The sequence below is a fragment of the Pteropus vampyrus genome, unplaced genomic scaffold (genome assembly GCF_000151845.1).
Source record: "Pteropus vampyrus isolate Shadow unplaced genomic scaffold, Pvam_2.0 Scaffold208, whole genome shotgun sequence".
Lineage (NCBI taxonomy): Eukaryota > Metazoa > Chordata > Mammalia > Chiroptera > Pteropodidae > Pteropus > Pteropus vampyrus.
The window spans coordinates 457193-483677 of record NW_011888989.1 but is presented as its reverse complement, the minus strand read 5'-3'; the positions used below and the strand labels follow the sequence as shown (position 1 = coordinate 483677).

The following is a 26485-nucleotide window of genomic DNA, read 5'->3' as shown; positions in this document are numbered from 1 at the left end:
TTTTTCTGTCTGGCTTATTTTGCTTAGCATGATTATCTTGAGGTCCATCCATGTTGTCGCAAATGGCAGTATTTCACGTCTTCTTATGGCTGAGTAATATTCCATTGTATATATGTACCACAGCTTCTTTAGCAATCATCTATTGTAGGACATTTTGATTGCTTCCATGTCCTGGCCACTGTGAATAATGCTGCTATGAACATCTGTGTGCAAATATCTTTTTGGATATGGGTTTTCAAGACTTTGGGGTAAATACCCTGTAGATGGATTCTTGAATCATATGGTAGATCAATTCTTAGTTTTTTGAGAAACTTCCATACTGTTTTCCATAGTGGCTGTACCAATTTGCAGTCCCATCAGCAGTGTATAAGGGTTCCTTTTTCTTGATATCTTCTCCAACATTTGTTATTACTTGTCCTGTTGATTATAGCTATTCTGACAAGTGTGAGATGGTACCTCATTGTGGTTTTGATTTGCATTTTCCTAATAGTTAGTGATAGTGAGCATCTTTTCAAATATTTGCTGGCCATTTGTATGTCCTCTAGGGAGAAGTGTCTGTTCAGGTCCTTTGCCCATTTTTGATTGGATTGTTAGTTTTTTTGAGTTGTGTGAGTTCTTTGTATATTTTTGATATTAGTCCCTTATAGGAGATGTTGCTTGCAAATATATTTTCCCATTCGGATAGTTGTCTCTTTACCTTGTTGACAGTTTCTTAAGCTGAGTAAAAGCTTTTTAGTTTAATATAGTCCCATTCATTTATTTCAGCTTTTACTTCCCTTGAATTTGAGGTCAAATTCATAAAATACCCTTTAAGTCCAAGATGCTTGAGTTTATATTTTTTAATTTTTTTAAGTTTATTGAGGTAACATTGGTTAATGCAATTATACAATTTTAAGGTGTACATTATAACTTGACATCTATATATTCTATTGTGTGATTACCACCCAGAGTCCAGTTTCCTTCAGCTACCATATATTTGATCCCCTTTACCCACTTCACCCTCTCCCTACCCCCCTATATTTGACTCCTTTTACCCTCTCTTCCTCTTTCCTCCTCCCCCACCCCCTACCCTCTAGTAACCACTAGTCCATTGTCCATGTCCATATGTGGGTTTATATCCCACGTATAAGTGATATCATGTGATTTTCAACTTTTTCAGTCTGGCTTATTACTTTTCTTCTTCTTCTTCTCCTTTTTTTTACAATCCCTTACTTTATATTTTGTATGCCTACAGCACCTGGTCTTCCTAGGTGGTCTTCCATCCAAGTGCTAACCAGGCCCGACCCTGCTTAGCTTCCGAGATCAGACGGGATCAGATTTGTTCAGGGTATCATGGCTAGAGACCAGTCTGGCTTATTTCACTTAGAATGATTATATCGAGGTCCATCCAGGTTGTCGCAAATGGCAGTATTGCATCTCTTTTATGGCTGAATAATAGACCATTGTATATATGTATCACAGGTTCAGTTTATTGCTGTGTGTGCTGAATGTTCATTGCTATCTTGTTATAGCAATTCTGTTCTTATTATTTAAGCTTATAATGCCCTATTCTTAGTAAGGGTTGCACTCCTCTGCTTCTATTTGCCTGACAGTCACTTTAATCCTAATTATGTATTTTTGATGTTGTTGTTATTTTGTTTTAGATGAGCTGACACCTTTCAGTATTTCCTGTAGTGAGGCCCCGTAGTGGAGAATTCCCCCAATTTTTGTATGTCTGAAAAGGTCTTAATTTCTTATTCATACCTAAAGGAGAGCTTAGCTGGATACATTATTCTAGGCTTGTAGTTCCTTTCACTTAGTATTTTAAATATTTGATTCCATCCTTTTCTGGCTTGTATGGTTTGCGCTGAGAGGTCTGATGATAATCTAATGGGTTTTCCTTTATAAGTTGCCATCTTCTTTTCTCTGGCTGCCCTGAGAATTCTGTCTTTGTTGTTAATTTTGATAACGTAAATACTATGTGTCTTGGTGAAGGCCTTTATGGGTTGAGATCATTGGGTGTTCTGTTGACCTCTTGAATTCCAAGCTCCAGCTCATTCCTTAAATTTGGGAAATTTTTCATCAACTATTTGTCTGAAGATGCTTTCTAGTCCTTGCTCCTTTTCCTCACCTTCCATAATGCCCATTATGCTTATGTTTCCTCTCCTGATGGGTCTCCAGCTAGGTCTTGTATTTCTCTTTCATTATTTTTCATTCTTTGGTTTCTCTCTTCTTTCTTTTGTTTTATTTATAGATTTCTGTCTTCGATATCACTGATCCTTTCCTCCATTTGGTCGACTCTATTTCCCAAGCTTGCTATTTCATTTTCAACTCTTTCAGTGTGTGTGTGTGTGTGTGTGTGTGTGTGTGTGTGTGTGTGTGTATGTTTATTTCCAGAAGATCTATTCTGTTCTTTTTGAGGGTTTCAATCTCCTTTCTAAAGAACTCATTCTGCTCATCTAGTTGTTGTATCAATACCTGCTGACGTGCTGGTGTGCAGTTTGGGTATTGGAAATTGGTGATATGACTCACTTTGGATCTCACTGAGTTTTTTAGAAGCACCATCCCGAATTCTCTGTCATTTAAGTTGCATATTTCTATGTCTGTAATCTTATTTTCTGGAGATTTTTTTCTTTCTTTCTGAGATGCCTTGTCGCCTTGATTGTTTATGGTGTTTAATGAACTATTTCTCTGCCTGGGCATTAATGGAAGTGTATTCTGTTGTTTTTCCAGAAAGAAGATTTATTATATAAAGGTATCTCTTTAGTCTGCTGCAAAGAAAAAACGCTTTTCTTTTGGTTCCAGTAGGTGGCTTCTAAGTCTCTTGGATCCCTGCTTTATATAAAGCCTAAATGTCTTTTAATTTTTTTGTAGATATTTAATCACACTTGCTACTCTCAGTTTCAGTTCCTGTCAGTTTAGCAACAGTCTTGGCAGTGTTTACTCAGATTCCCCAGGGACTCCACGGTGATCGGTACCGGGGAGGGGCCCTTTGGGTTGGGGGTTGAGACCTGCGGCTCTGCCTCGGTTTTGCAACTGGGCTGGTACAAATCAGCTGTTGTTTCTCTGTAGTCCTGTCCCACTTTTCTGTTTTCTGCCCTGATGACTAGGCCCAGCTGCTGGCTGCTGTAAGTTCTGGCACTTCCAGGCAGGCTGATCAGGAATGTCATCGCATCTTCTCCCCTCCCCCTCCTCCTGTAGGGAGCTCCAGAGGCTGTAAAAGGTAGCTTCAATCTCGGCAGCATTTGCTCACATTCCCTTGGATTCTGCGGTATTCAGTCTCGGAGGGTATGGGGCGAGGGACTCTCTGGTTTGGGGGTTGGGGACTGCGCCTCAGCCTTGGTTTTGCAACCAGGGCCTGTAATAATCAACTGTTGTTTCTCTGTGGTCCCGTTCCACTTCTCTACTTTCTGTCCTGGTGACTGGGCCCTGTTGCCAGCTGCTAGAAGTTCTGGCACTTCAGGCAGGCTGATCAGGGAAGTCGCCATACCTTCACCCCTCCCCCTCCTTTTTCAAGGAGCTCCAGAGACTGCAAGAGGCAGCTTCTTTATTTCACCCAGTCCACCACCCGACACCCGGGGTTCTGACCTGTGGTAGCTCTTATGCACAGATCCCACGCTCAGACGTGCTGGTGTGCAGTTTGGGTGGGGTTTTTTTTTTTTTTTTTTTTTTTTGAGTTTTAGATGTTCAGCTTACTGTTGTTTCAAGAGGAGAGATCTGAGGATGTATCTCACTCCACCATGTTTCCCGAGATTTTGTATTGTAATTGTTGGTTCACTCTTGTGTTCTTCCCACTATAGCTTTTTTAGGGAAGAGATCTTGCTCATTTCATTGTTGCATCATTCCAACATAGTATGTGCTAAATTTATAATTGTTTTATTAAAATAGGATTATATTTATAATTGCTTTATTAAAATTGCAGATTCTGAGTCATAGGTCTCCTTAGCAACAATTTCCCTGCTCCACTTGTCTGTGTATTTCTGTCTCACAGGCTTTTTCTCCCTTTATTAATAAGTGACAAGAAAAAAAATGACAAAAGGTAAATTTTGTTTCGTCACTTGTTTCAAATGCTTGATGTAGGCATGCCTGCCATAGGTCAAAAACTACAGAGCTGAGACTGGAGAGAACAGCATGGCAATAGCTAGAAGCCTTAGCAGAGGTGGATTACTGATGCTATAAAACCAAAATATAGAGATTTGGCCTGTAAGCCCAGCAGGCCCAAGTGTCAAGCAGAAGCTGCCTTCATCGGCAGCCATTGTAACACATCATAAATAAGCAATGTCACATAAGAACCACATTAGCAATCTCCAAGACTCATTTCTTCCTTAATGGCAGAAATTCCTGTGGTGAGAACAGGGGTAATTTTCAAATCAGGTGTGGTGGTGACACAGCAAGAAAGTGTATGCATAATACATGTCCCATGCAGATTTCTGGAGGCTTCTAATACTTGAGGTATCTCACCCAAAGAACTGCATAGAATTGACAGATATTTATCTTCTCACACATATCAGTAAGTGGTAATAGATGCCTCAATAGGAGAGAACCAAAGAGATAACTGGATTTTTGAGTCAAAAGAATACTTAGAGATCATTTGACCCAACAGCTTATTTTATGATAAGATGTAGAATCTGATGTTCATAGTGCTAAAGCCATTGGCCCAAAAGTGTGCAGGTGTTAAAGGATTTCAAATCCATGAATACCTCTAAGGAGCCTCCACTGGGAACTCATAATTTTAGTAGAATTATCAATATTCAGGATTTATGTCTACTTACCTCAGAAAGCGATTACTGTGTTTTACATCAATTTGCAGTTGACAATACATTTGCAGTGTCTTTAGTAATTTATTTTGTATTCTGGGTGAAAACTAACAGAGTCTTCTAATGCTTCGTTGTTCACTCTCATCACCTTTCATTATATCTGACACACTGCTCTAAACACAGTGGCTGTTGAGAAATGCTGTTGCCTTCTGACTAAGAAAGACTAGAACTTTCAAGCATAAGAAAGCAAAAATTCTAAATCTTACCATTCTAGGTGGTTTTCCACAAATGCAGACATGGGGCTGATCTGCACTGTGTAAGTATCATTTGCAGAGTACTCAAAGAGTCCATAATAAGGGTTGAAGAGCTCCTGAGACAAAAGGAAGAAGAACTCTCGCGAAGGACCACTGTAGTCCAGGCTGCAAAAGAAGCAGAGGCCAGGAAACTCATTACAAACAAGAAGTAGGGGTCTTATCTCTAACTAGGTGCTAGTATGCTCTGTCAGAGTCAGTGCTGGGGAAGAGAGAGTAGCCCTGGCTCTTTAGAGTGGATCCCAATGGCAGTATCAATTTGCTCTAGAAGATGAGGATGCTGTAATAGCTTTGGGGATCTTCGTACTCAGAAGTGCATGAATGAATTTGTATGGCAATGTTTCTTAACTTTTCTGATCATATAGCAACTACTGGATAAAACATACAGCTGGCTTATTAAAAAAAAAGAACTTTTTTGGAAGAGGCACAAGAGAATTTCCCATGACACTGTGTGCATGTATGCATGTGTGCATGTGTGTGAATTGAAAAGCTTCCAAATTTATGCTGATATGCCCTTCTACGTGGGCTTGCCTTCCATGGTTGAGATGGGTTTTTATGAAATCAATGAAATTATATGAAAAATTTGGTATATAGTTGTATATGCGCACTTTAGGATGAAGAGTTTTGGGGTTTATTTTTATTATTATTATTATTATTTTTTAATCAAATTCTCAGAAGTATGCACCACCTGAAAAAGTAAAGATCCAGTAGCTTAGGGCTATATTTTTGGCTTATACTTTGACCATATACTTCAGACTCTAGTACCTGTCAATATTAGGCTTTTAAAGAATATGAAACCTAAAGCTTGGCAATACCTGGAGAGAGAAAGACCTCCTGGGAGGACATGATCAGAATCACCTTGGGGCAAAGGCTTAGAGACATCTTGCTTATTCTTAAGAAAAATCACCCCAAATCCAAGGGTCTAGTCTACCCAAATTGAGGTATCTGTATAAAACTACTGATGTTCACCCTTCCTCTCCAACGAAGGTGACATAGAGCTTGTTTCGCTGGAGCTCTTTCCGGGAATAGGCCATCACTTGATTGAAGGTTCCCTCCAACAAGTGGTCCCGACGAATGATAAGCCTGGGAAGGAGAAGAAGCCATGTGGGTAGTGAGTAATGACTCAAAGCTCTGATGTTGGAGAGTGTTCTAGGTGCGTGGTTTAGTCTCACTCTCCAGCCTCTCCAAGGAGGTACAGATTCCATCAGTTGATCAATGGACTTTTTAAACACTCTTTTCAAATTATTGGGAACACAATGTGTACACTTTTATAATTGGATACATTCCGTCCTATTAGACTACGTTTTGGATTTTTGGAATTAATTTAAGAAAAAACAGAATCTCTTCAGTTGAATTCCTAAGTTCAGGCTCAGTTTTTCAAGATGAAAATAATAAATTCGGAAGGAAAAAACAAACAACTTTTTACTTATACTCCAATTACAAAGTTACGAAGAGTCCATGAATTTGACTAATGAATTAAATTTGCACCAAGAATAAGCGAAGAGAAATATAAGATTTTTTTATTTAGTTCAAGATTCTTTGTTTTCTGAAAAAGTCTACTATTATCTTTACATATGCCTTTTTCTGCAATCTACTGTTCTTTCTCTCTCTTCTACTCTTCTCTTCCCTTCTCTTTATGCCTCCCTTCCAATTCCTTAACTTCCTTTCTTCTTTCTTCCCAACTTACTAACATTTTTTCTTTCGCTTTTCTATGAACAAAACTGCTACCACACCAAGGTATCCAATATCCAAAACAAATATTACAAAGGTATATAGGAGAAAATGATAGAAAAAGCTACCATCTGAATTCTGTTCCAAGTACTGGAGCACTCACTTAATTTTCCCTGGACCCTGACCAAATCCTTTGGCTTCCAATTTTCGGTAGAAATTGCGGAGCTTGGCCTCAAAATCTCTTCGGTAGGGTGAAGGGGCTCTTGCACTGGCTCTCTGTAAACCTGATGAGAGAAGAACATGGGCTGAAGGTCAAGAGCAAATACACAGAGCAACAGCAGAGGAAAGTCTGACCAGAGGCATATTCCTGTGACTTCATATTTTTCTTCCCCAAGAAGTTTCCCTTAATTTCCATCACTCTCTCAGTTACTTTTATAATAAATATAAATAATACAATAAAGAAAATATTTATTGAATTCTGATGACAATAAATATTTATGTTTTCCACTCCATTTCAAGTTGTATTTCTCATCAAAATACTTTAATAAGCATATTTTCTGGCTAAATAGTACTTAAATAATCTATAACAATGTAAACAATGCTAGACTAAATTTTTCTTGTAAGTCAGTATATTATAAGAAATGACTGTAACTTTAATGAGGCAACTAGCACTAATATATGTATATGTTGTACTTCTCTAAGTGTATTGATATTGATGCTAAAATAAACATACCTGTCTACTAGGGCTCAGAGCACTTAGGACTTTATATTAGATTACCTTGCATCATATAAACAAAATTAAATAATAATAATAATGATAATAATAATTTCCTTGACTCTACTAGAAGAGAGTTTTTCTATCACCCAGAGGGCTTTATAAATGCTTTATTATCTTTATACACCTTTTAATGAAAAAAAACAGAATGGAAGAAATAACATTCTTCCCCAAGGTTTGTTCCTTTATTAATTACTATATTTAAGGTATTGAATTTATAATCTAGAGAAGATTGATACCAAAAACTCATAGAAATTAGAATATAATTGCAATTTGAAGTGATTGCTACCCATGAAGAAAAGGAATTCAGTTCTCTGAGATTACAGAACACTTTGGCCATGTGCAGGATGCCTTCCATGGGGAAGATATGAAGCATAAGTAAGCATAAATGAGACTGAATAAGTCAGAAGGGGCTTCCATTTAGTGAAGAGAAGAAATAAGTTGGGAGAAAAAAGCCAATATAGGTAGAGAATCAGCATGTGTAAAGGTATTGCAGCAGAATGGAAAGTAGTGTTCCAGTTTACCTGAAGTACATGTATAAGAACCACACACAGTGTTGTTAAACTAAACTTGAGAAGTGAGCAAGAGGCAGATCAAACAGGGTAAAGTATGCTGTGTTAAGAAAGTTTGTTTAATGCTAAGCACAATAGAAAGCCATTGCATAGTGACTGACATAATATGACTTGAGTTATAAAAATGTCATTCTTAGACTTCAGGTCATGATGGCAGAGTATATAAATGCTGTGCTTGCCTCCTCTCATGACCATATCAAAATTACAACTAAACTATGGAACAATTATCTTAGAGAAATCAACTTAAGTCTAGGTGAACAGATGTCCTACAACAAAGCCATACAGAATAAGCCATCTCAAGACTGGTAGGGGGGCAGAAATGCAGAAGGGGCTTGTCTCACACCACGTGTGGCAATTAAACATTGGGAGGGATATCTTGGTTGTGGAGGTTCCCTCAGAGGAGCAAGGGGTCCCAGGTCCACACCAGGCTCCTTAGCCCAAGATTCCAATGACAGGAAGAGAAGTATCCACACGTTTTGCTGTGAAAAACAGTGGAGATTGTGGCTGAGTGAGATGGAGGATGGCTGGAGTACCAAGCATATTTTTAAAATGCCAGTTCATGGATTTACTAGCTAATGGAATCGCTCACTCTGCTCTTCCTTGCTGGGGCAACAGCTCAAAAGGTGCCAGGGACATAAGGGGAGGAAATGGCTTCAGAGTGAGTACTGGAGGGGTAGCTTTATCCTAGACAGAAGAGCTGGCAGAATCCATTGTTTCTTTTTTTCTTTTACATTTGTTTACTTTTAAGCAAATTTTAATTTTTTAAAAATTTTAGTTGACAAACAATATTATATTAGTTTCAGGAGATACAACATAATGATTAGACGTTTATATAGCTAACAAAGTGATCACATTGATAAATCTAGTACCCAACTGACACTGTACATAGTTATTGCAATAGTATTGACTATATTCTCTATGCTGTACTTCACATCCTCACGACTATTTTGTAACTACCAATTTGTACTTCTTAATCTCTTCCCCCTTTGCACTCATCTCCAACCTCGCTCCCATTGGCAACCATCAAAATGTTTTCTGTATCTATGAATTCGTTCTGCTTTGTTCATTTGTTTCTTTTGTTCCTTAGGTTATAAATTTAAGTGAAATCATATGGCATTTGACCTTCTCTGTCTGACTTACTTCACTCAGCACAAGACCCTCTAGGTTCATCCATGTTGTTTCAGATGGCAAGATTTCATTCCTTTTTATGGCTGAGTAACGTTCCACTGTATATGTGTATCACCTCTTCATTATCCATTCATTTATTGATGGGCTCTTAGGTTACCTCCATATCTTGGCTATTGTAAATATGCTGCAATGAATATGTGAATTAACATGTCTCTTCAAAGTAGTATTTGGGTTTCTTCGGATAAATACCCAAAAGTGAGATTGCTGGGTCTTTTTTTGTCACTTGATATAGCCTCTGTTTTAAAATCTATTTTGTCTGGCATAAATATTGCTACCCCATCTTCTTTTTTCATTTGTTTCCATTTTTACGAGACATTTTCTTCCACACATTTACTCTCAGTCTGTGTGTATGTTTCAATTTAAAGTGAGTCTTGTAGGCAGAATCCAGTATTTCTTCTTTGAGCTCTCCCCATTCTCAGCATGCAGTCTCCATAAACCTGGCTAACACAGGTTGCCCTGCCCTAGTGATTCCCTGAGACCACACTCCACCCAACTTGTGGGCCCACTTCAGCTGCTTCCAGTGGCTTTTCAAGAAAAATGGCATGTCTTGGCTCATGCTGTGAACTTTCCTAACATCTCTCAAAGGTTCACAAAACCCAGACAAGCAGCCTCTGGTCTTGGTGTGCCCTGTACCTCTTGCCAAGCATGCTTGGTGGCTCATGCTAGGTGGTCATGGGAAAGGCACAGGCTATGGCTGAACTTGGCCTGTGGCAGGCACCTCCCAAAAGGCCCTGGGGCTGGCATGCCCAAGGGCCAGCTTCAGACCAAACTGGAGCACCACCCAGGGCCCCATACAAAGACAACACATCCAGAGGACAGACTGGGCAGGTACCAGAGACCTGCTAAAGTGAATTCTGCTCTGCAAGGTCAGCCCCTGCACAACAGATCCTCCACTGTAGTCACCGGCCAGTCCATAAAACTAATCAGCCCGAGGTTCAACCCCTCCCATTGACATGCAAACAGCAATCAAGACTCAACTACCAAAAGAGGGCATACAAAACCCATACAAGAGACATACCTGGAACACCCAGCTCAGGTGACCAGAGTTACTGTGCCGCTGGGGTCCACAGAAACCTACTACATGAAGCCACTTGATTACGACTGGGAGACATAGGAGCCTTACCTAATACACAAAAACAAACACAGGGAGACAGCCAAAATGGGGAGACAGAGAAAGATGTCCCAAATAAAAGAGAAGAACAAAGCTCCAGAAAAAGAAATAGACAAAATGGAGACAAATGATATACCACATGCAGACTTCAAAACACTGGTTATAACACTGGTTATAAGGATGCTCAATGAACTGAGAGGAAAAGCAGATGAACTCAGTGGGAACTTAAACAAAGAGATAGAAAACATAAAAAGAATCAGTCAAAAGTAAAGAATAAAATAACCGACATGAAGAATACATTATAAGGAATCAAGAGTAGATTAGATGAAGTAGAGAATGGAATCAGAGATTTACAAGATAAGGTAGCAGAAAACATCTTATCAGAATGGCAGCAAGGAAAAAGGATTTAAAAAAATGAGAATAGTTTAAGGGGCCTGTGGGACAACATCAAACATACCAATATTTACATCATTGGGTGACCAGAAGGAGAAGAGAAAGAACAAGGAATTGAAAATCTATTTGAAAAAATGTGACAGAAACTTCTCTAATCTGGTGAAGGAAAAATATATTAAGTACAAGAAGCCCAGAGAGTCCCAAACATGATGAACTCAAAGAGGCCCATACCAAGACACATTATAAATAAAATGGCAAAACTTAATGACAAAGTGAGAATCCTAAAAGCAGCAAAAGAAAGGCAGCTAGTCACTTACAAACATACTCCATTAAGACTTTAATCTAATTTCTTGACAGAAATTTTGCAGGCCAGAGGGATTGGCATGAACACCTACAACCAAGACTACTCTAACCAGCAAAGCTATCATTTAGAATCGAAGGGCAGATAAAAAAGCTTCCAAAACAAGAAAAAGCTAAAGGAGTTTATCAATACCAAACTAGTATTACAAAATATGTTAAAGAAACTTCTTTACAAAGAAGAAATAAGATAAAAATATGAATAATAAAATGGCAATAAGTATATATCTGTCAACAATTATTTCAAATTTAAATGGATTAAATGCTCCAATCAAAAGATAGGTGGCTAAAAGGAAAATAAAATGAGACCTTTACATATGCTGCCTACTAGAGACTCATTTCAGATCAAAAGACACATACAGACTGAAAGTAAAGGAATGGAAAAATATATTTCATGAAAACGAAAATGAACAACAAAAAAAGAGAAGGTGGGGTAGCAATATTTACACTAGACAAAAATAAACTTTAAAACAGAGGCTATATCAAGTGACAAAAAAAGACCCAGCAATCTCACTTTTGAGTATTTATCCGAAGAAACCCAAAATACTACTTTGAAGAGACATGTTAATTCACATATTCATTGCAGCATATTTACAATAGCCAAGATATGGAGGTAACCTAAGTGCCCATTAATAAGTCAATGGATAATGAAGAGGTGGTATATATATACAGTGGAACGTTACTCAGCCATAAAAAGGAATGAAATCTTGCCATCTGAAACAACATGGATGAACCTAGAGGGTCTTGTGCTGAGTGAAGTAAGTCAGACAGAGAAGGTCAAATGCCATATGATTTCACTTAAATTTATAACCTAAGGAACAAAAGAAACAAATGAACAAAGCAGAACGAATTCATAGATACAGAAAACATTTTAATGGTTGCCAATGGGAGCGGGGTTGGGGATGAGTGCAAAGGGGGAAGGGATTAAGAAGTACAAATTGGTAGTTACAAAATAATCATGAGGACGTGAAGTATAGCATAGAGAATATAGTTAAGTTTACCACCCCCAAAAAATGTGGTAGAATTTTACTTTGAATGCAAAAGGTCTAGGTAAGATGAGATATAATTAATTTATAATTAATAATCTGCCCTGTTAGGTGAATTTGCCCAAGAATGTATGGCTACAGATGAAGAGAAACCAGATAGTAAGGTTTATCTAGGGGTAGAGTTATGCTAGAATATGCAAATAAAATGCAGAAGATCAAGGAAATTTAGAGCATTGGCAATGACGTTACTGAAATGATGAAACATAGAATCTATGCTGGATAAGGGAAAGACAGAAAGGAAAGGAGAGCCATCCATGAACTTAAGGTCCTGATAAGAGCAAAAGATTGTATAAGGAAAGTAGTTGAATAAACATTTTGGTTGGAAAGCAGGATACTCAGGTCAGTAATTTAGAAATAATAACAAGAGCAAGAAGATGGCTGCAGAAACAAGTGGTTGAGGTAGAGGAAGAGAAGGTCACTGAAGACAAGGAGCTCTAGGAGCTAGGAAGCTAGTAAACCAAATGGGGTCTTTGTGGATATTGAAGTCATTCAGGATGATAGAAAGACTTGGGAAGGAGAGGGAGACATGATACGGGTGCCACAGTCTTTGAGAATGAGAAAAAGTTGGTAGATGGCAGTAAATAGGAGGGAAATTACAGCTGAGTGGTATAAGCAAGGAAGCATAGAGGACAACAGCCTTACCTTCGGGCCCTGCAGCACCTAAGGTGTGAGGGAACCAGTAGCCACCACTTGAAAAGAAATGTCTTTGGTGAAATGCCAGGTTTCAGAATAAAGTTTGAACTAAGATACGAGTATATAGGTGCAAGTATAATTTTATGTCTAGTAGATTACAGTATATTTTATATGACTTTTACTACCACTGGTACTACCACTATCCCCATGGTCATCATTGTGCATTTTACAAAGTACTTTAGCATAAATGTCTATGATTCATTATCTCTGTAGCATCTAGGTAAATTTCATAAAGGTCTGGAAAATGGGAATTGTGAAATTTAATATCACTATATTTGGATTGCATATTATATTTGGATTTTGATCCCATGGCTAAAGCTAGGAAAATAAAAAGTTAAGCACTTTGACAAATAAACTGGATGAGTTATTGGATGAATGGCATCAGTAATATCTCTGTCAGTAAAGCTAATAACTTTTTACAAAAGTTATCCAAGTAATTCTCATTGAGCAAATAACTCTTTACTGTCTCTTATTTTTCTATTTTCAACATGATATCATTCACATATAGTGATGTTAAAATTATACACTGTTGCCAAAGATTTGGACCAAAGTGTAGACAGATTATAAGGCTGGGACAGTCTCTACAATAAAATGGCAGATCATCATGCAGACCAACAGCTTTCCCAAATGGAAGGCTTGGCTCTCCAAAAGTAAGTCACCCTCTGCGCACTGGAAATGATTGTCCTAATGCTGTCTCTGACAAAGCTCCTGGTTCCCTTTTTCCTAGGCCATAGCATCTCAGTTACGTTGTATTTCACAGGCAGCATGTATTGGGCATTTCCTTAACAATGCCATTGGTACACTTGTTAGGAGGAAGTAACAAGGAGATACTGACTTAAAAACAGAGTTTGACAATTAACAAAACTACCTATAAGAGACAGTTCTGAATGACACAATTTGGAGGGACAAAACTAAAAGATAATCTAGTTTTACAGACTTATGGCAGTACTGAGCCATACTGAGATACTCCTTCTAAGGGACAGAGCATATTTCTAAATTCTATTTTTCTTCTGAATTCTCCCACTGACTTCAGAAGCCAAACTTGGATTCTGACTCCTGAAGCTGTGAAATAACTTTCAAACTAACTTCCTTTACTTTTAAAGTTATAAAAAATGGGATTACCACAGAGACCTACGACAATGTGATAATGCAAACCAAACAAATGGGGGGAAAGTCTACAATATCTGGATCTTGTTTGAGGGTATAGATTTGACTTAAATTAATTATCTTGATGAACCCAGGAAATAGTGTTTTTCTTTTTCATTAAACACTTCAATAATATATTTCCTCATTTGCAATAGAAAATACCTACAAAAATTTATGTATCATGAGTAAATTCATTCTAACACATAAGGAAAACTTCAGGAGAATCATTTCACATGATATAAGAAAACTCTTTGGCAACTTCCTGGGGACATAATGGTGGTACCTAGTAACCATATAACCTAGTAACTCCTTACAACTTAATAAAAGTTGGCAAACTTGGTTTCTAATAACATTCTGAGTCATAAGGACAAATGTTTCAGAAAGGGCTCTTCTCTTTTAAGTACTCGTATAATGCATTTGAACTGCAACAGCAATTTAGTGCAGGGGTCTTGCAGACCTTTCTGCAAAGGGCCAAATAATAAATATTTTAGGCTTTTGGGGCCATTTGGTCTCTGTCACTACTACTAAACTCTACTACTGTAGTATAAAAGTTGCAATAGAAAATACCTAAATAAACAAGTATGGCTGGGTTTCAATAAAATTTTATTTATAGACACTGTACTTTGAATTTCATATAATTTACACATCATAAAATACTTGTTTTGTAAAAAATAAATTAAACTATTTAAAAATGTAAAGTGCATTCTAGCCTTGGAGTGTTACAAAAACAGGTGGCAATTTGTCAACACACAATTTAGACTGTGCATTCCATTAGAAAATTGAGAGGAGGCAGGGAGAGAGGACAAGCATAAAACTGTCCTTCTTACACTTTCATCTGGTCGAAACACAGATGATCACTTACAGGAGATAGACTGTCAGGTACTCAAATTACCTGGGGAGTTCTGAGGTGAAGAACAGGGAGAACAGCGGGGAGAGAAGCTATACCCAGGGTGAAAGGCAGCCTGCAAGGGGATGTAGGACATAATCTCTTCTTCGAAGAGACTGCAAAAAAAAAAAAAAAAAAGTTAGTCCTCTGTCTATGAGAGAGTGTTCATGAATTGAGGTAATAGTGGTTACACTTGTCACAAAACACCAAAGCTAGGCACATTGCAGAATGCAAATTCTGTATTATTTTAAACCATAATTAATTCTACAACAAAGTCTTCATCAAGTACTATATATAGCTTTTATTACCTAAATTGTAAATATAAAGGCAATGGATAGCAGGTACAAGAATGGGGACCCTACTTTAGTCACAGCTGCTAGAAACCTCTAGACCAAATGATGAGTGTTTCAGCATGGGCTGTAGTAGAGGAGAACTGTCTGGGGTGGCTTTTCCAGCATTGCTTCAGGCTTAGCCCCTTACCTCAGCAAAATAACTAGATCTGCATCACAGGACAACTTTTCAAGCCCATGATTACCCTCAGTCCGAATGTGATGGATTTTCTCCCTAGGATAATGTGGGAAAGAAATAAGAGTTACACATCAACATATAAGATATAGAATGAATCCTTTTCTGATTCCTTTTTTCTCTTCCAATGTGGCTGAACAGTAATGTCTTAGTGTCCAATGTATTTTGTGGTATTTTAAGTTCATGCTGCATATTCTGATGATGCTCTACAAGGGATCACCTCTCCTCAGACTCACATAGAAACAGAAGCTAAGGAACACAACAAAGGTAGGTTATAAAACTGTCCTTCTTATGCTTTCATCTAGTAGAAACACAGATGGCCACTTACAGGAGATAGACTGAATAGTTATGACAGTCAGGAGTGGAGCTGGGTAAGGAAAGCTGCTGAAGGGTTGTCGTGGGCTCCTGACATCTTGGAAGCCAGAGAAAGAGAGTAAGGGATCATCTCTTGAGAAACCTTAGGTCTGATGAAAAATATATAAGGGCATGCTGGGCTTAAAGAGAGTCTGGCTTCCAGAACGCATGAGTCTCCCAGGTTGGTCTGAGCACAGGCATCAATTTCTCTCTGTTTGATTATATTTCATGCATCTGATATTTTTTCATAACCTCCATTTCCAACCTGGCAAATTATTCCAATAAGTCTATGGATAAATATCATTTATTTTGATCAAATTAACCTTGCAATTGACATCTCTGACATTCAAATATTTGAATATTACAAATTCCATAGCCAATAATCATTTCATTGTATGCATGCTTAAAAGATATTATTTTTTCTTTCTCGAAGTGAAGGAGCAAAAATCTGAGAAGACTTAGGGACTGATTTTTTTTAAAAAAAATATTTAACTTTTTCTTTCTTTTGCTTGTTGGAATCCTAACTCCCAATGAGTTGGTATTAGGAGTTGGAGCCTTTAGGATGTGATTAGGTCATGAAAGTAGAAACCTCATGAATGAGATTAGTGTCCTTATAAAAGACATTCTAGAGAGCTCTATAGTCAGTCCTTTTTGCCATGTGAGGGTATGAGAAGTCTGTAACTTGGAAGAAGACTCTCACTCTATGATAGAACCCTAATCTTGGCCTTCCAGTCTCCAGACTGTAAGCTCTTTATAAGCCACTCAGTCTGTGGTATTTTGTAATAGCAGCCCAAATGGACTAAGACAGATACTATCCACTGATCTGCAGAAGCTCCACACCTGGCTATCATTCCTCTCAGATCCTCACCCTCATGTTCAAGCTGTCATTAGCTTCTATTGTTTTCGTATTCATAATATCGCCACAAGCAGCTCTCTCTCCTCCATCCATGCTCTACCATCATCCACATGACCATCATCTCTCAAATAAATTAATATCATAGTCTCCTGCATAGTACCTCTGCTCTGTCTTTTTTTTGTTCAGGCTTTATTGAAATATAATGGACAGTTAGTTGCTCGTATTTACATTGTACAATTAAATGAGTTCCTTTTCAATTATAGTTGGCATAAAATTATATACCAGTTTTAGTCATACAGGATAGTGATCAAATATTGACATAACTGACAAAGCGATCACTCCACTAAATCTAGTACATCTCTTCCCCTTTACGTATTTATTACATTATTAACCATCTTACCCATGCTATGCTCTACATCTCTAAGTCTATTCTGTAACTATTCATTTATAATCCATTTATTAATCCCTTTGCCTTTTTTCCGCCATCCCCCACAACCCCTTTCCCATCTAATAGCCATTAAAATATTCTCTGTATCTATGAGTTTATTTCTGTTTTTGTTGCTGTTGTTGTTTATTTTGTTCTTTGGATTCCACAAGTACATGAAATCATGTGATATTTGTCTTTCTCTATCTGACCCATTTCATTCAGCACAATACCCTCTAGGTTGATTAAGGTAATATCTTTTTCCATCCTCTTCCTTTTAGTCTGTGTGTGTCTTTTAATCTGAAGTGAGTCTCTTGTAGACAGCATATGTAGGGTTCTTGTTTTCTTATCCATTCAGATACCCTGTCTTTTGCTTGAAGCACTTCTTTTCCATTTGAGGTACTTGTTGATAGGAATGTAGTTATTACCATTCTTTATTCTTGTTTTTGATACATGTTTTACCTTCTTAAAGAAGTCCCTCCAACATTTCCCGTAATACTAGCTTGGTCTTGATAAATTCCTTTCGCTTATTTTTGTCTAGGAAGATCTTCATCTGTCCTTCGACTCTAAATGACAGCTGTGGTTGTAGATCCTGGCTTTTCATCACGTTCAATATTTTGTGCCAAGCCCTTCTTTTGAGAAATCAGCTGTCAGTCTTATGGGGGTGCCCTTGTTGGTAACTAACTGCTTTTCTCTTGCTGCTTTTAAGATTCTCTCTTTGTATTTAATCCTTGGCATTTTAATTATAATGTATCTTGTTGTGGGCCTATTTGGATTCATCTTTTTTGGAACTCTGAGCTTCTTTAGGTTGTATATTTGTTTCCTTCACCAGATTAGGAAAGTTTTTCATCATTAAGTCTTCAAATAGCTTTTCAACTTCTTGTTTTCCTACAGGTATCCCTATGATACAGATATTTTTACATTTAATTGTGTTCCATAGGCTCCTTAAATTATTATTATAGTCTTGGCTTCTTTTTTCTTGCCATTCTGATTGAGTGTCCTCAGCTTCCCCATTTTCTATATTGGTGGTTTGATCCACTTCTTTATCCACTCTGTTTATTCCCTCTAATATACTCTTCATGTTAGATAATCTGTTCTTAATTTTTGACTGGTTCTCTTTTTATAATTTCCATTTCCATTTTTATGGGTTTTTTTTTAATCTCTTTGTCAGAGTTCTCACTGAATTCATCTACATTTCCCCTAAATTCATTGAGGATCTTTATAACCAGTGTTTTGAACTCTGCATCTGTTAGATTGCTTAACTCCATTATTCCTGGATCTCTCTTCTGTTCTCTCATATGGTTTCTGCTTTTTTGTCTTCTCATTTTGGCTGCCTTTCTGTGTCTGTTTCTATGTACTTACCAGAGCTCCTAAGTCTCCCGGTCTTATTAGTGCAGCTTTGTGTAGTAGGTGTCTAGTGGCACAGTCCTGAGAGGGGTTCGGCTGCAGGCCAAGTTTAGCCTCACCCTATGACCCTCTGAAGACACCTATCAAGATTCAGCAAGCAATCCTCAGATGCTGTGCTTATAGTTTCCACAAGAAACAACACCAGAAACAAGCCAGCTACCACCAGTGTGAGCCTTGGCGTTGCTCAGTAAGGAGCACCAGACTCGCAGGCTCCATCTTTTCCCTCTATGTGTGATTTCCTTATGACTCACTATTGTCTGCTGAAAACAGTTTCAGAGAACTCATCTTCTACCCTCTCATCCACCAACTGGCTTTGTGGACCCAAGACAGTGGATCCATGGCTCCATGAGAATAGCAATGGCTGAATGGTGATCACTGTCCTCACTTGAGGACTGTAGAAGAAGCAGTAAATTCTTCCTCTAGACAGGATCATGGGGAGAGGTACTTCTTTTTTTAACTCTTGAGCCTTTAAAATTGAGCTGCCTCGCACTCACATCACATCCAGGAACAGGCAGAGATGACCTAAATAGAGGAGCCATTCCAGAAAGGGTAAAGGTAGAAGAGGACACAGCCTACTTGGTGAAAGTGGAAGATACCATAAGAAAAAAAAAAAAAAAAAACACCTAGCACAGGATAAAGAGTTAGGTTAAGGCAAGACTTTGGAGCGCATAGTAGTTATGCTTAGAATTTTTAACTTTATTCTGTATACAATGGAAATCATGGAAGATTTTTTTGAAGAGCTGGAGTTATGCAATTTAATCTGTGCTATAAGAAGATAATTCTGGTTATAGTAGGGTGATAAGAGATTTCTTTTAAGAGACCCATGCAAAGTCCGGAAGAGAAATAAAGAGGATCCAAATATTGGCCATGATAGAGAGAAGAGAATAAAAAGGGATGGAAAAGAAAAAGTGAGAAGATAAATATTTAGATGTGGGGATGAAGAAAACAGAAGGAATTGAGATTATAACAGGCAGTTTGGAGGATCTTGGTTCTAATTTATACAGGTAAAAACACAGATTTTAAAAAAAGATATCAACAAGGGAGTGTTGGAGAGGAAAGAATAGTAAATGATATATTAGCAGGATTAATAAGGATTTGGATAACAAAGAGGCTATTTTCAAACACTGGTGATTAATTGAGGAAGTCATATAAAGTAGAGTTTTATAGTTGTCAGACAGATTTAGAAGACCATCAAATAGGAGGCGATTTCATTCTTGTCCACCTTGCCTTTTCTTTTATATATATAGCCATTAAAGCATCTCAATACGCCCACAATGTGACCCTATTTTAGTGATGAGGAAATTAAGTATAGAGGATTTTATAACATGCCTTGATTGTTAGTTCCTATTTGAGCAAGAATTCAAACTTCAAGGGGACATCTATGCAGCACCAGCTTTTGAAATTCTGGGTAGTAAACTGAAGAAGAAAGATATTTGAATATCTTGATGAGAAAGTGGAATTTAAGTTCAGAGAATATTTTCTCTTTTAACCTCTTTGGGTGGCTATCCCTTCCAAATGAAGTGATTCAGAGTTTCAGAGACTTTTGTTCAAAAATGACCATATAGACAATAGAATTTAAGTAGTTAGAATATATATGCTACTTTTTGTTTGCTTGTTTGTTTATATTTGAATATGGTCATCTAATATCTAGTTTACCATTAAACAATTATATTTCAAAAATAGAAATTTATATGATGCTTTACATAAATAACTTATTTAAAACTATTTTGCTCCTTTTCTGTGCTTCCCTCCAAATTAATGGGAATAATTTTAGCCTCATATGAATGATATGTAACCTGACAATACAACTATCTCTGATTATGACACTTCTGAGAAACTTAGAAGCCCCTGGCCCCTTCATTTTGAGGATTCAAATTATAATTTAAGTGCATAGATAAAATGCATCAGTAACTTCTGCCCATTTCTCTTCACAGAGGTATCCCACCTGTAAAAATAGATAGAGAGATATGGGGTTAGAAGGGTGAGGGATACTCGCCTACCTGAGTGCGTGGTTTCTCATCAAGCTTGGCTGACGCTCTTGTAGCATTTCAAAAATGTTTGGCTGGCGAAGAAATGCCACAATCTTGTCATTATATGCTGAAACAGACAGATGTGAAGAGTTGTGGTTGAGTCTGCAGTTCAGAGATAATTTCTCTGATGATTGGAAGGTGGCTGCTTTATACAAGAATTAATATAGAAGTTTGAAGAGTAGGTAATATACTCATCAAAAAATGTAAGATCTAGAGGATTTTTTCTTTCTGTGATATAATAGCATTATTATTTTTAAACAATCAGATCAAAAGTGAACTAGATCTAAGTTAATCATCTTAATATTCCAGGAACTTAACTGGGTGTTAACTCATTCCCACGTGAAGAGGTGAAAAATAAAGTAGATCTTCCATGAAAGGAGTTTCATTCTTCTCCTTTCAACTTCTCTTGGTCATTATGCCATAGTTACTTAGAACTCATAGTTTATGAGTTCAAAGAAATCATTTTCTGAGCACTTGAAACTTATGACCTGTGGCCACGGGTTGATTTCTCAGTAGTCATAATGGAACTATCCAAATCCATTTAGACTCTCACCTCATTTCCCTTAATACAAGTGACGTGTTTTAAAGAGAGGTAGCTGAGGTTAGAAACAAAGACTGTGTTGACATCCACATACACACAAGAGAAGAGAGGTCTAAATTAAAAACTGTAATTAACAGCAACAAAATACATCACTTCATTGAACTATGCTCCCCTGGATTCAGCTAACAAATCATTGAGTGGAATGAAGAAGAAGGGGGATGTGAGAATGGAAGAGTAGGAAGAAGGAAGGTATGAGAGAGGATAAAGTGAGGAGGAAGGGGAAAGGGAAAAGAGGCAAAAGGGAGGGGAGGATGGGAGCAAAGAGAAGGGGAGAAGACTATACCATAAAAGAAGAGAAAAAAAAAAACCCACAGAATTCTCAATATTAAAGGATTCACAATAAAAAAAAAAATTAAGTATTGGATATCCACGGGTTCAAAAAGCATGATACATACCTAGTGGCAATGGCTCATACAGATGCTGACTTCGAATAGCAGCTACTAGGCTGTGCCCTGGCTTGGCCAGTAGAGAGGCTCCTCTGTTTCTAGAGACTTCTGAAGCCTAATTTCAAAATAAAATTATTAGCATTGGAAATGTCACCAATTTTAGATGGTCTTTTAATGCCAATTTTTCAATATGAAGGGTAAAAGACTCTGACATCACCTAAGTTAAAAAACCAATAAAGAGTTGATCCTTGAGTGGTGCTAAATAACCAAGTTTTTAAAATATTACTGAGTGATTGATGTGCTCTATTATGGTTTTTTTATTATTAACTTTTTTATGGTGACATTGGTTAACGAAATCTATTAAGTTTCAGCTGTACATTTTAACAGTAAGGTATATATATATATATTTACACTGTGTGGTCACCCCCCACAGTTAGAGTTCTTTCTCTCACCACATATTTGATCCCCTTTAACCCATCTATTTCCCATCTCCCCTCAAATCCCTACCTTCTGGTAACCACTAGTCCATAGTCCATGTCCATGAGTCTCTGTTTGTATGTCCTGTTCATTTGTGGCTATTAGGTTTATATACCACATATAAGTGATATCATGTGATTTTGAAACTTTTCTGTTTGGCTTATTTCTCTTAATATGATTATTTCAAGGTCCATCCATGTTGTTGAAAATGGCAGTATTTCATCTCTTCTTATGGCTGAGTAATATTCCATAGTATATATGTACCACAACTTCTTTATCCAATCATCTATCATAGGACACTTCAGCTGCTTCCATGTCCTGGGCACTGTGAATAGTGCTGCTATGAACATCTGTGTGTCAATATTTTTCAGATATGGGTTTTCAAGTCTTTGGGGTAAATACCCAGTAGAGGGATTGCTGGATCATATGGTAGATCAAATGCTTAGTTTTTTGAAGACCCTTCATACTGTTTTCCATATTGGCCATACCAATTTTCAGTCCCTCCAGCAGTGTATGAGGGTTCTTTTTTCTCCGCATCCTCTCCAACATTTGTTATTACTTGTTCTGTTGATTATAGTTATTCTAACAGGTGTGAGATTGTACCTCATTGTGATTTTCATTTGCATTTCTGTAATAGCTAGCGATGTTGAGCTTCTTTTCAAATATGAGTTGGTCATTTGTATGTCATCTACAGAGAAGTTTCTGTTCAGGACCTCTGCCCATTTTTTGATTGGAACATTTATTTATTTGTTGTTATTGAGTTGTATGAGTTTTTTGTATATTTTGGATATTAGGCCCTTATCGGAGGTGTTGCTTGCAAATATATTTTCCCATTTGGATGGTTGTCTCTGTACCTTTTGAAGATCTCTTTTACTGAGTAGAAGCTTTTTAGTTTGATGTAGTCCCATTCATTTATTTTTGCTTTTACTTCCCTTGCCTTTGAGGTCAAATTCATAAAATCCTCTAAGTCCAAGGTCCTTCAATTTAGTTCCTATGTTTTTTTCTATGCATTTTATTGATTCTGGTCTTATATTCAGGTCCTTAATCAGTTTAGAGTTAATTTTGGTGTGTGGTGATTGACAACAGTCTAGTTTCATTCCTTTGCATGGGGTCTTCTAATTTTCCCAGCACCATCTAATGAAGAGGCTTTCCTTTCTCCATTGTATGTTTTTGGCTTTTCTGTTGAAAATTATTTGCCCGCATAAATATGGGTTTACTTCTGAACTCTCGATTCAGTTCCATTGGTCCATGTGTCTGTTTTGCTGCCAACACCATGCTGTTTTGATTACTGTCGCTTTGTAGAATAATTTGAAGTCAGGCAGAGTGATGCTTCCAGCCTCATTCTTTCTTCTCAGTATGGCTTAGGCAGCTTGGAGTCTTTTGTGTTTCCATACCAATCTGATGATTTTTTGTTCCTTTTCTTTAAAAAATGCTGATGGGATTTTGGTGGGGATTGCATTAAATCTGTATAATGCTTTAGGTAATATGGTCATTTGAACTATGTTGATTCCAATCCAAGAACATGGAATATCTCTCCATTTCTTTGTATCTTCTTAGATTTTTTTTTAAATAGGGTCTTGTAGTTTTCATTATATAGGTCCTTCATATGTTTCGTTAAATTTACTCCTAGGTATTTTATTCTTTTTGTTGCAATTGCAAAAGAAATTACTTTTTCCATTTTTTTTCTGACGCTTCATTATTAGAGTATAGGAACCCTATGGATTTTTGAATGTTGATTTTGTATACAGAGATTTTACTGTATTTGCTTATTGTTTCCGGTAGTGTTCTTGTGGAGTCTTTAGGGATTTCTATATAGAGAATCATGTCATCCACAAATAATGACAGTTTGACTTCTTCGTTGCTATTTGGATGCCTTTTATATCTTACTGTTGCCTAATTGCACTCGCTAAGACCTCCACTGTTACATTGAATAGCAGTGGTGATAGTAGACAGGCTTGCCTTGTTCCTGATCTTAGAAGGAAGGTTTTTACTTTTTCACCATTAGTACAGTGTTGGCTGAGTGTTTGTTATATATGGCCTTTATTATTTTAAGACACTTTCCTTCTGTACCAGTTTTGTTAAATATTTTGTTAAGTATTTTCCTTCTGTACCAATTTTGTTAAATGGATGCTGTATCTTGTCAAAGGCTTGTTCTGCATCTATTGATATGATATTATGATTCTTAGTTTTTAATTTGTTTATGTAGTGTATCATATTAATCAATTTGCATATGTTGAACCATTCCTATGCCCCTGGGATGAAGCCCTCTTGATTGTGGTGTATAATCTTTTTTAATATGTTGCTGAATTTGGTTCACAAGTATCATAGTTAGGATTTTTGCATCTGTGTTCATGAGAGATATTGGTCTCTAGTTTTCTTTTTTATATTATCTTTACCAGGTTTTGGTATCAGAGTAATATTGGCCAAATAAAATGAGTTGGGAAGTATAGACTTCTCTTTGATTTTTTGGAAGACTTTGAGGAGAATAGGTATTAAATCTTTTTTGAATGTTTGATAGAATTCAATGGTGAAGCCATCTGGTCCTGGATTTTTACATTTTGGTAGATATTTGATAATTGTTTCAATTTCCATACTGCTGATCAGTTTGTTTAGATCTTGTGTCAGTCTAGGAAGTTTGTATTTTTCTAAGTACTGGTCCATTTCTTCTAGGGTAGTAAATTTGGTGTTATACAGTTTTATAGTATTCTTGTATGATCCTTTGTATTTCTGTGATGTCTGTTGTAATTTCCCTTCTTTCATCCCTGATTTTGTTTATTTGTGTCCTTTTTCTTTTCTCTTTAGTGAGTCTATCCAAGGGTTTGTCAATTTTATTAACCTTCTCAAAGAACCAGCTTTTGTTGCATTTATTCTTTCTATTTTTTTTTAAATTTCATTTATTTCTGCTCTAATTTTGATTAATTCTTTCCTTATGCTGACTTTAGGCTTTAGTTGTTCTTCCTTTCCTAGTTTTTAAAGATGAAGCATTAAGTTGTTTATTTGGGCTCACTTGTTTTTGGAGATAGGCCTGTACTGATATGAACTTTCCTCTTATAACTGCTTTCGACATGTCCCAAAATTTAATATGTTGTGCTAACATTCTCATTTGTTTCTATGTATCTCTTGATCTCTCTTTTTATTTCTTCTCTGACCCAGTTATTATTTAGGAGCATGTTGTTTAATCTCCATGTATTCGTGGTTCTTCCTGGTTTCTTTTAGCAGTTGATCTCTAGTTCAAAGCATTATGATCAGAGAATGTGGTTGGTATGATTTCAACCTTCTTATATTTGTTGAGGCTATTTCTGTGTCCCAGTATGTGGGACACAGAACATTCTTTAGAATGTTCCATGTGTACTAGAGAAGAATGTATAAGCAGCTGTTTTGGAATGGAAGGCTCTGTAAATGTCAATTATGTCCAGTTGGTCTAATGTGTCATTTAAAGATATTATTTCCTTATTAATTTTCTGTTTGGATGATCTGTCTATTTCCAACAGTGGGGTATTTAGGTCCCGTACTATGAAAGTGTTTTGATCTGTTTCTCTCTTTAGTCCTGTTAGTAATTGCTTTACATATTTCAGTGCTCTCTGATTGGGAGCATAGATATTAAAATATGTATTATGTCTTCTAGGTGCATGATTCCCTTTATTATTATAAGGTGTCTCTCAGGATCTTTCCTTACCTTTTTTATTTTGAAGTCTATTTTGTCCAATATTAGTACCACTACTTCCACTTTCTCTGAATGTCTTTTGATTGAAATATCATTTTCCACCCTTTTGCTTTGAGTCTGTATGTCTTTGGAGCTGAGATGTGTCTCCTGGAGGCAGTATATTGTGTTTTGTTTTTTGATCCATTCTGCAACTCTGTGCCCTTTTATTGGTGAGTTCAGTCCATTTATATTTAGGGTGATTATTAAAATATGAGGTCTTATAGCCATTATATCTTTTTCTTTCTGGTAGCTCAATGTTTCCATTGTTTCCTTGTCCTTGTGTTTCTGTCTTTTTTATTTAAGTTAGCTTCTGTGTGTTTTGCCTCTGGTTCTTCTTGTTTTATATTATAACCTTTAGTTCTGAATTATTGGTGTGTGGTTACCATCACAAATATGAAAAAGATTGATATATATATATATATATATATGTATATATATATACATATGTATATATGTATATATACAGTCATCTGTTTTCTTCTGCACGTGCCTTATTTCTATTCTCGTTTGCAAATTTGGAAATTTGCATCCTTTCCTTTTTAGTCATTGCTTTTTCAACTTGTCCCTATGTATTCTGAACATTCATTACTATCTTGATATAGCAATTCCCTTCTTATTTTAAGCTTATAATGCCCTGTTTTTAGTATAGGTTGTACTCATCTGGTTCTATTTGCCTGATAGTCACTTTACTCCTAATTATGTATTTTGTTTTTGTCATTTTGTTTTAGGTTAGCTGATCCCCTTCAGTATTTCCTGTAGTGCAGGCCTTGTAGTGGAGAATTCCCATAATTTTTGTATGTGTGGAGAGGTCTTAATTTCTCCTTCTCTTCTAAAGGA

The 26485-nt window shown here is 36.9% G+C and overlaps 1 protein-coding gene and 1 pseudogene across 1 annotated transcript in view; both read right to left on the bottom strand.

Moving 5' to 3' along the window:
* HECW1 (HECT, C2 and WW domain containing E3 ubiquitin protein ligase 1) overlaps window positions 1–26485 on the bottom strand; it is a 483256-nt gene that overhangs the window by 56990 nt on the left and 399781 nt on the right. The window contains exons 17-23 of the mRNA XM_011372467.2: window positions 21478–21583; window positions 20452–20548; window positions 15366–15449; window positions 14892–15001; window positions 6882–7002; window positions 6017–6130; window positions 5003–5155 (exon numbers count right to left, since the gene is read on the bottom strand). Coding sequence (XP_011370769.2) covers window positions 5003–5155; window positions 6017–6130; window positions 6882–7002; window positions 14892–15001; window positions 15366–15449; window positions 20452–20548; window positions 21478–21583 — 785 coding nt within the window. The remainder of the gene's footprint in view (window positions 1–5002; window positions 5156–6016; window positions 6131–6881; window positions 7003–14891; window positions 15002–15365; window positions 15450–20451; window positions 20549–21477; window positions 21584–26485) is intronic.
* LOC111747062 lies at window positions 1226–1344 on the bottom strand (annotated as a pseudogene).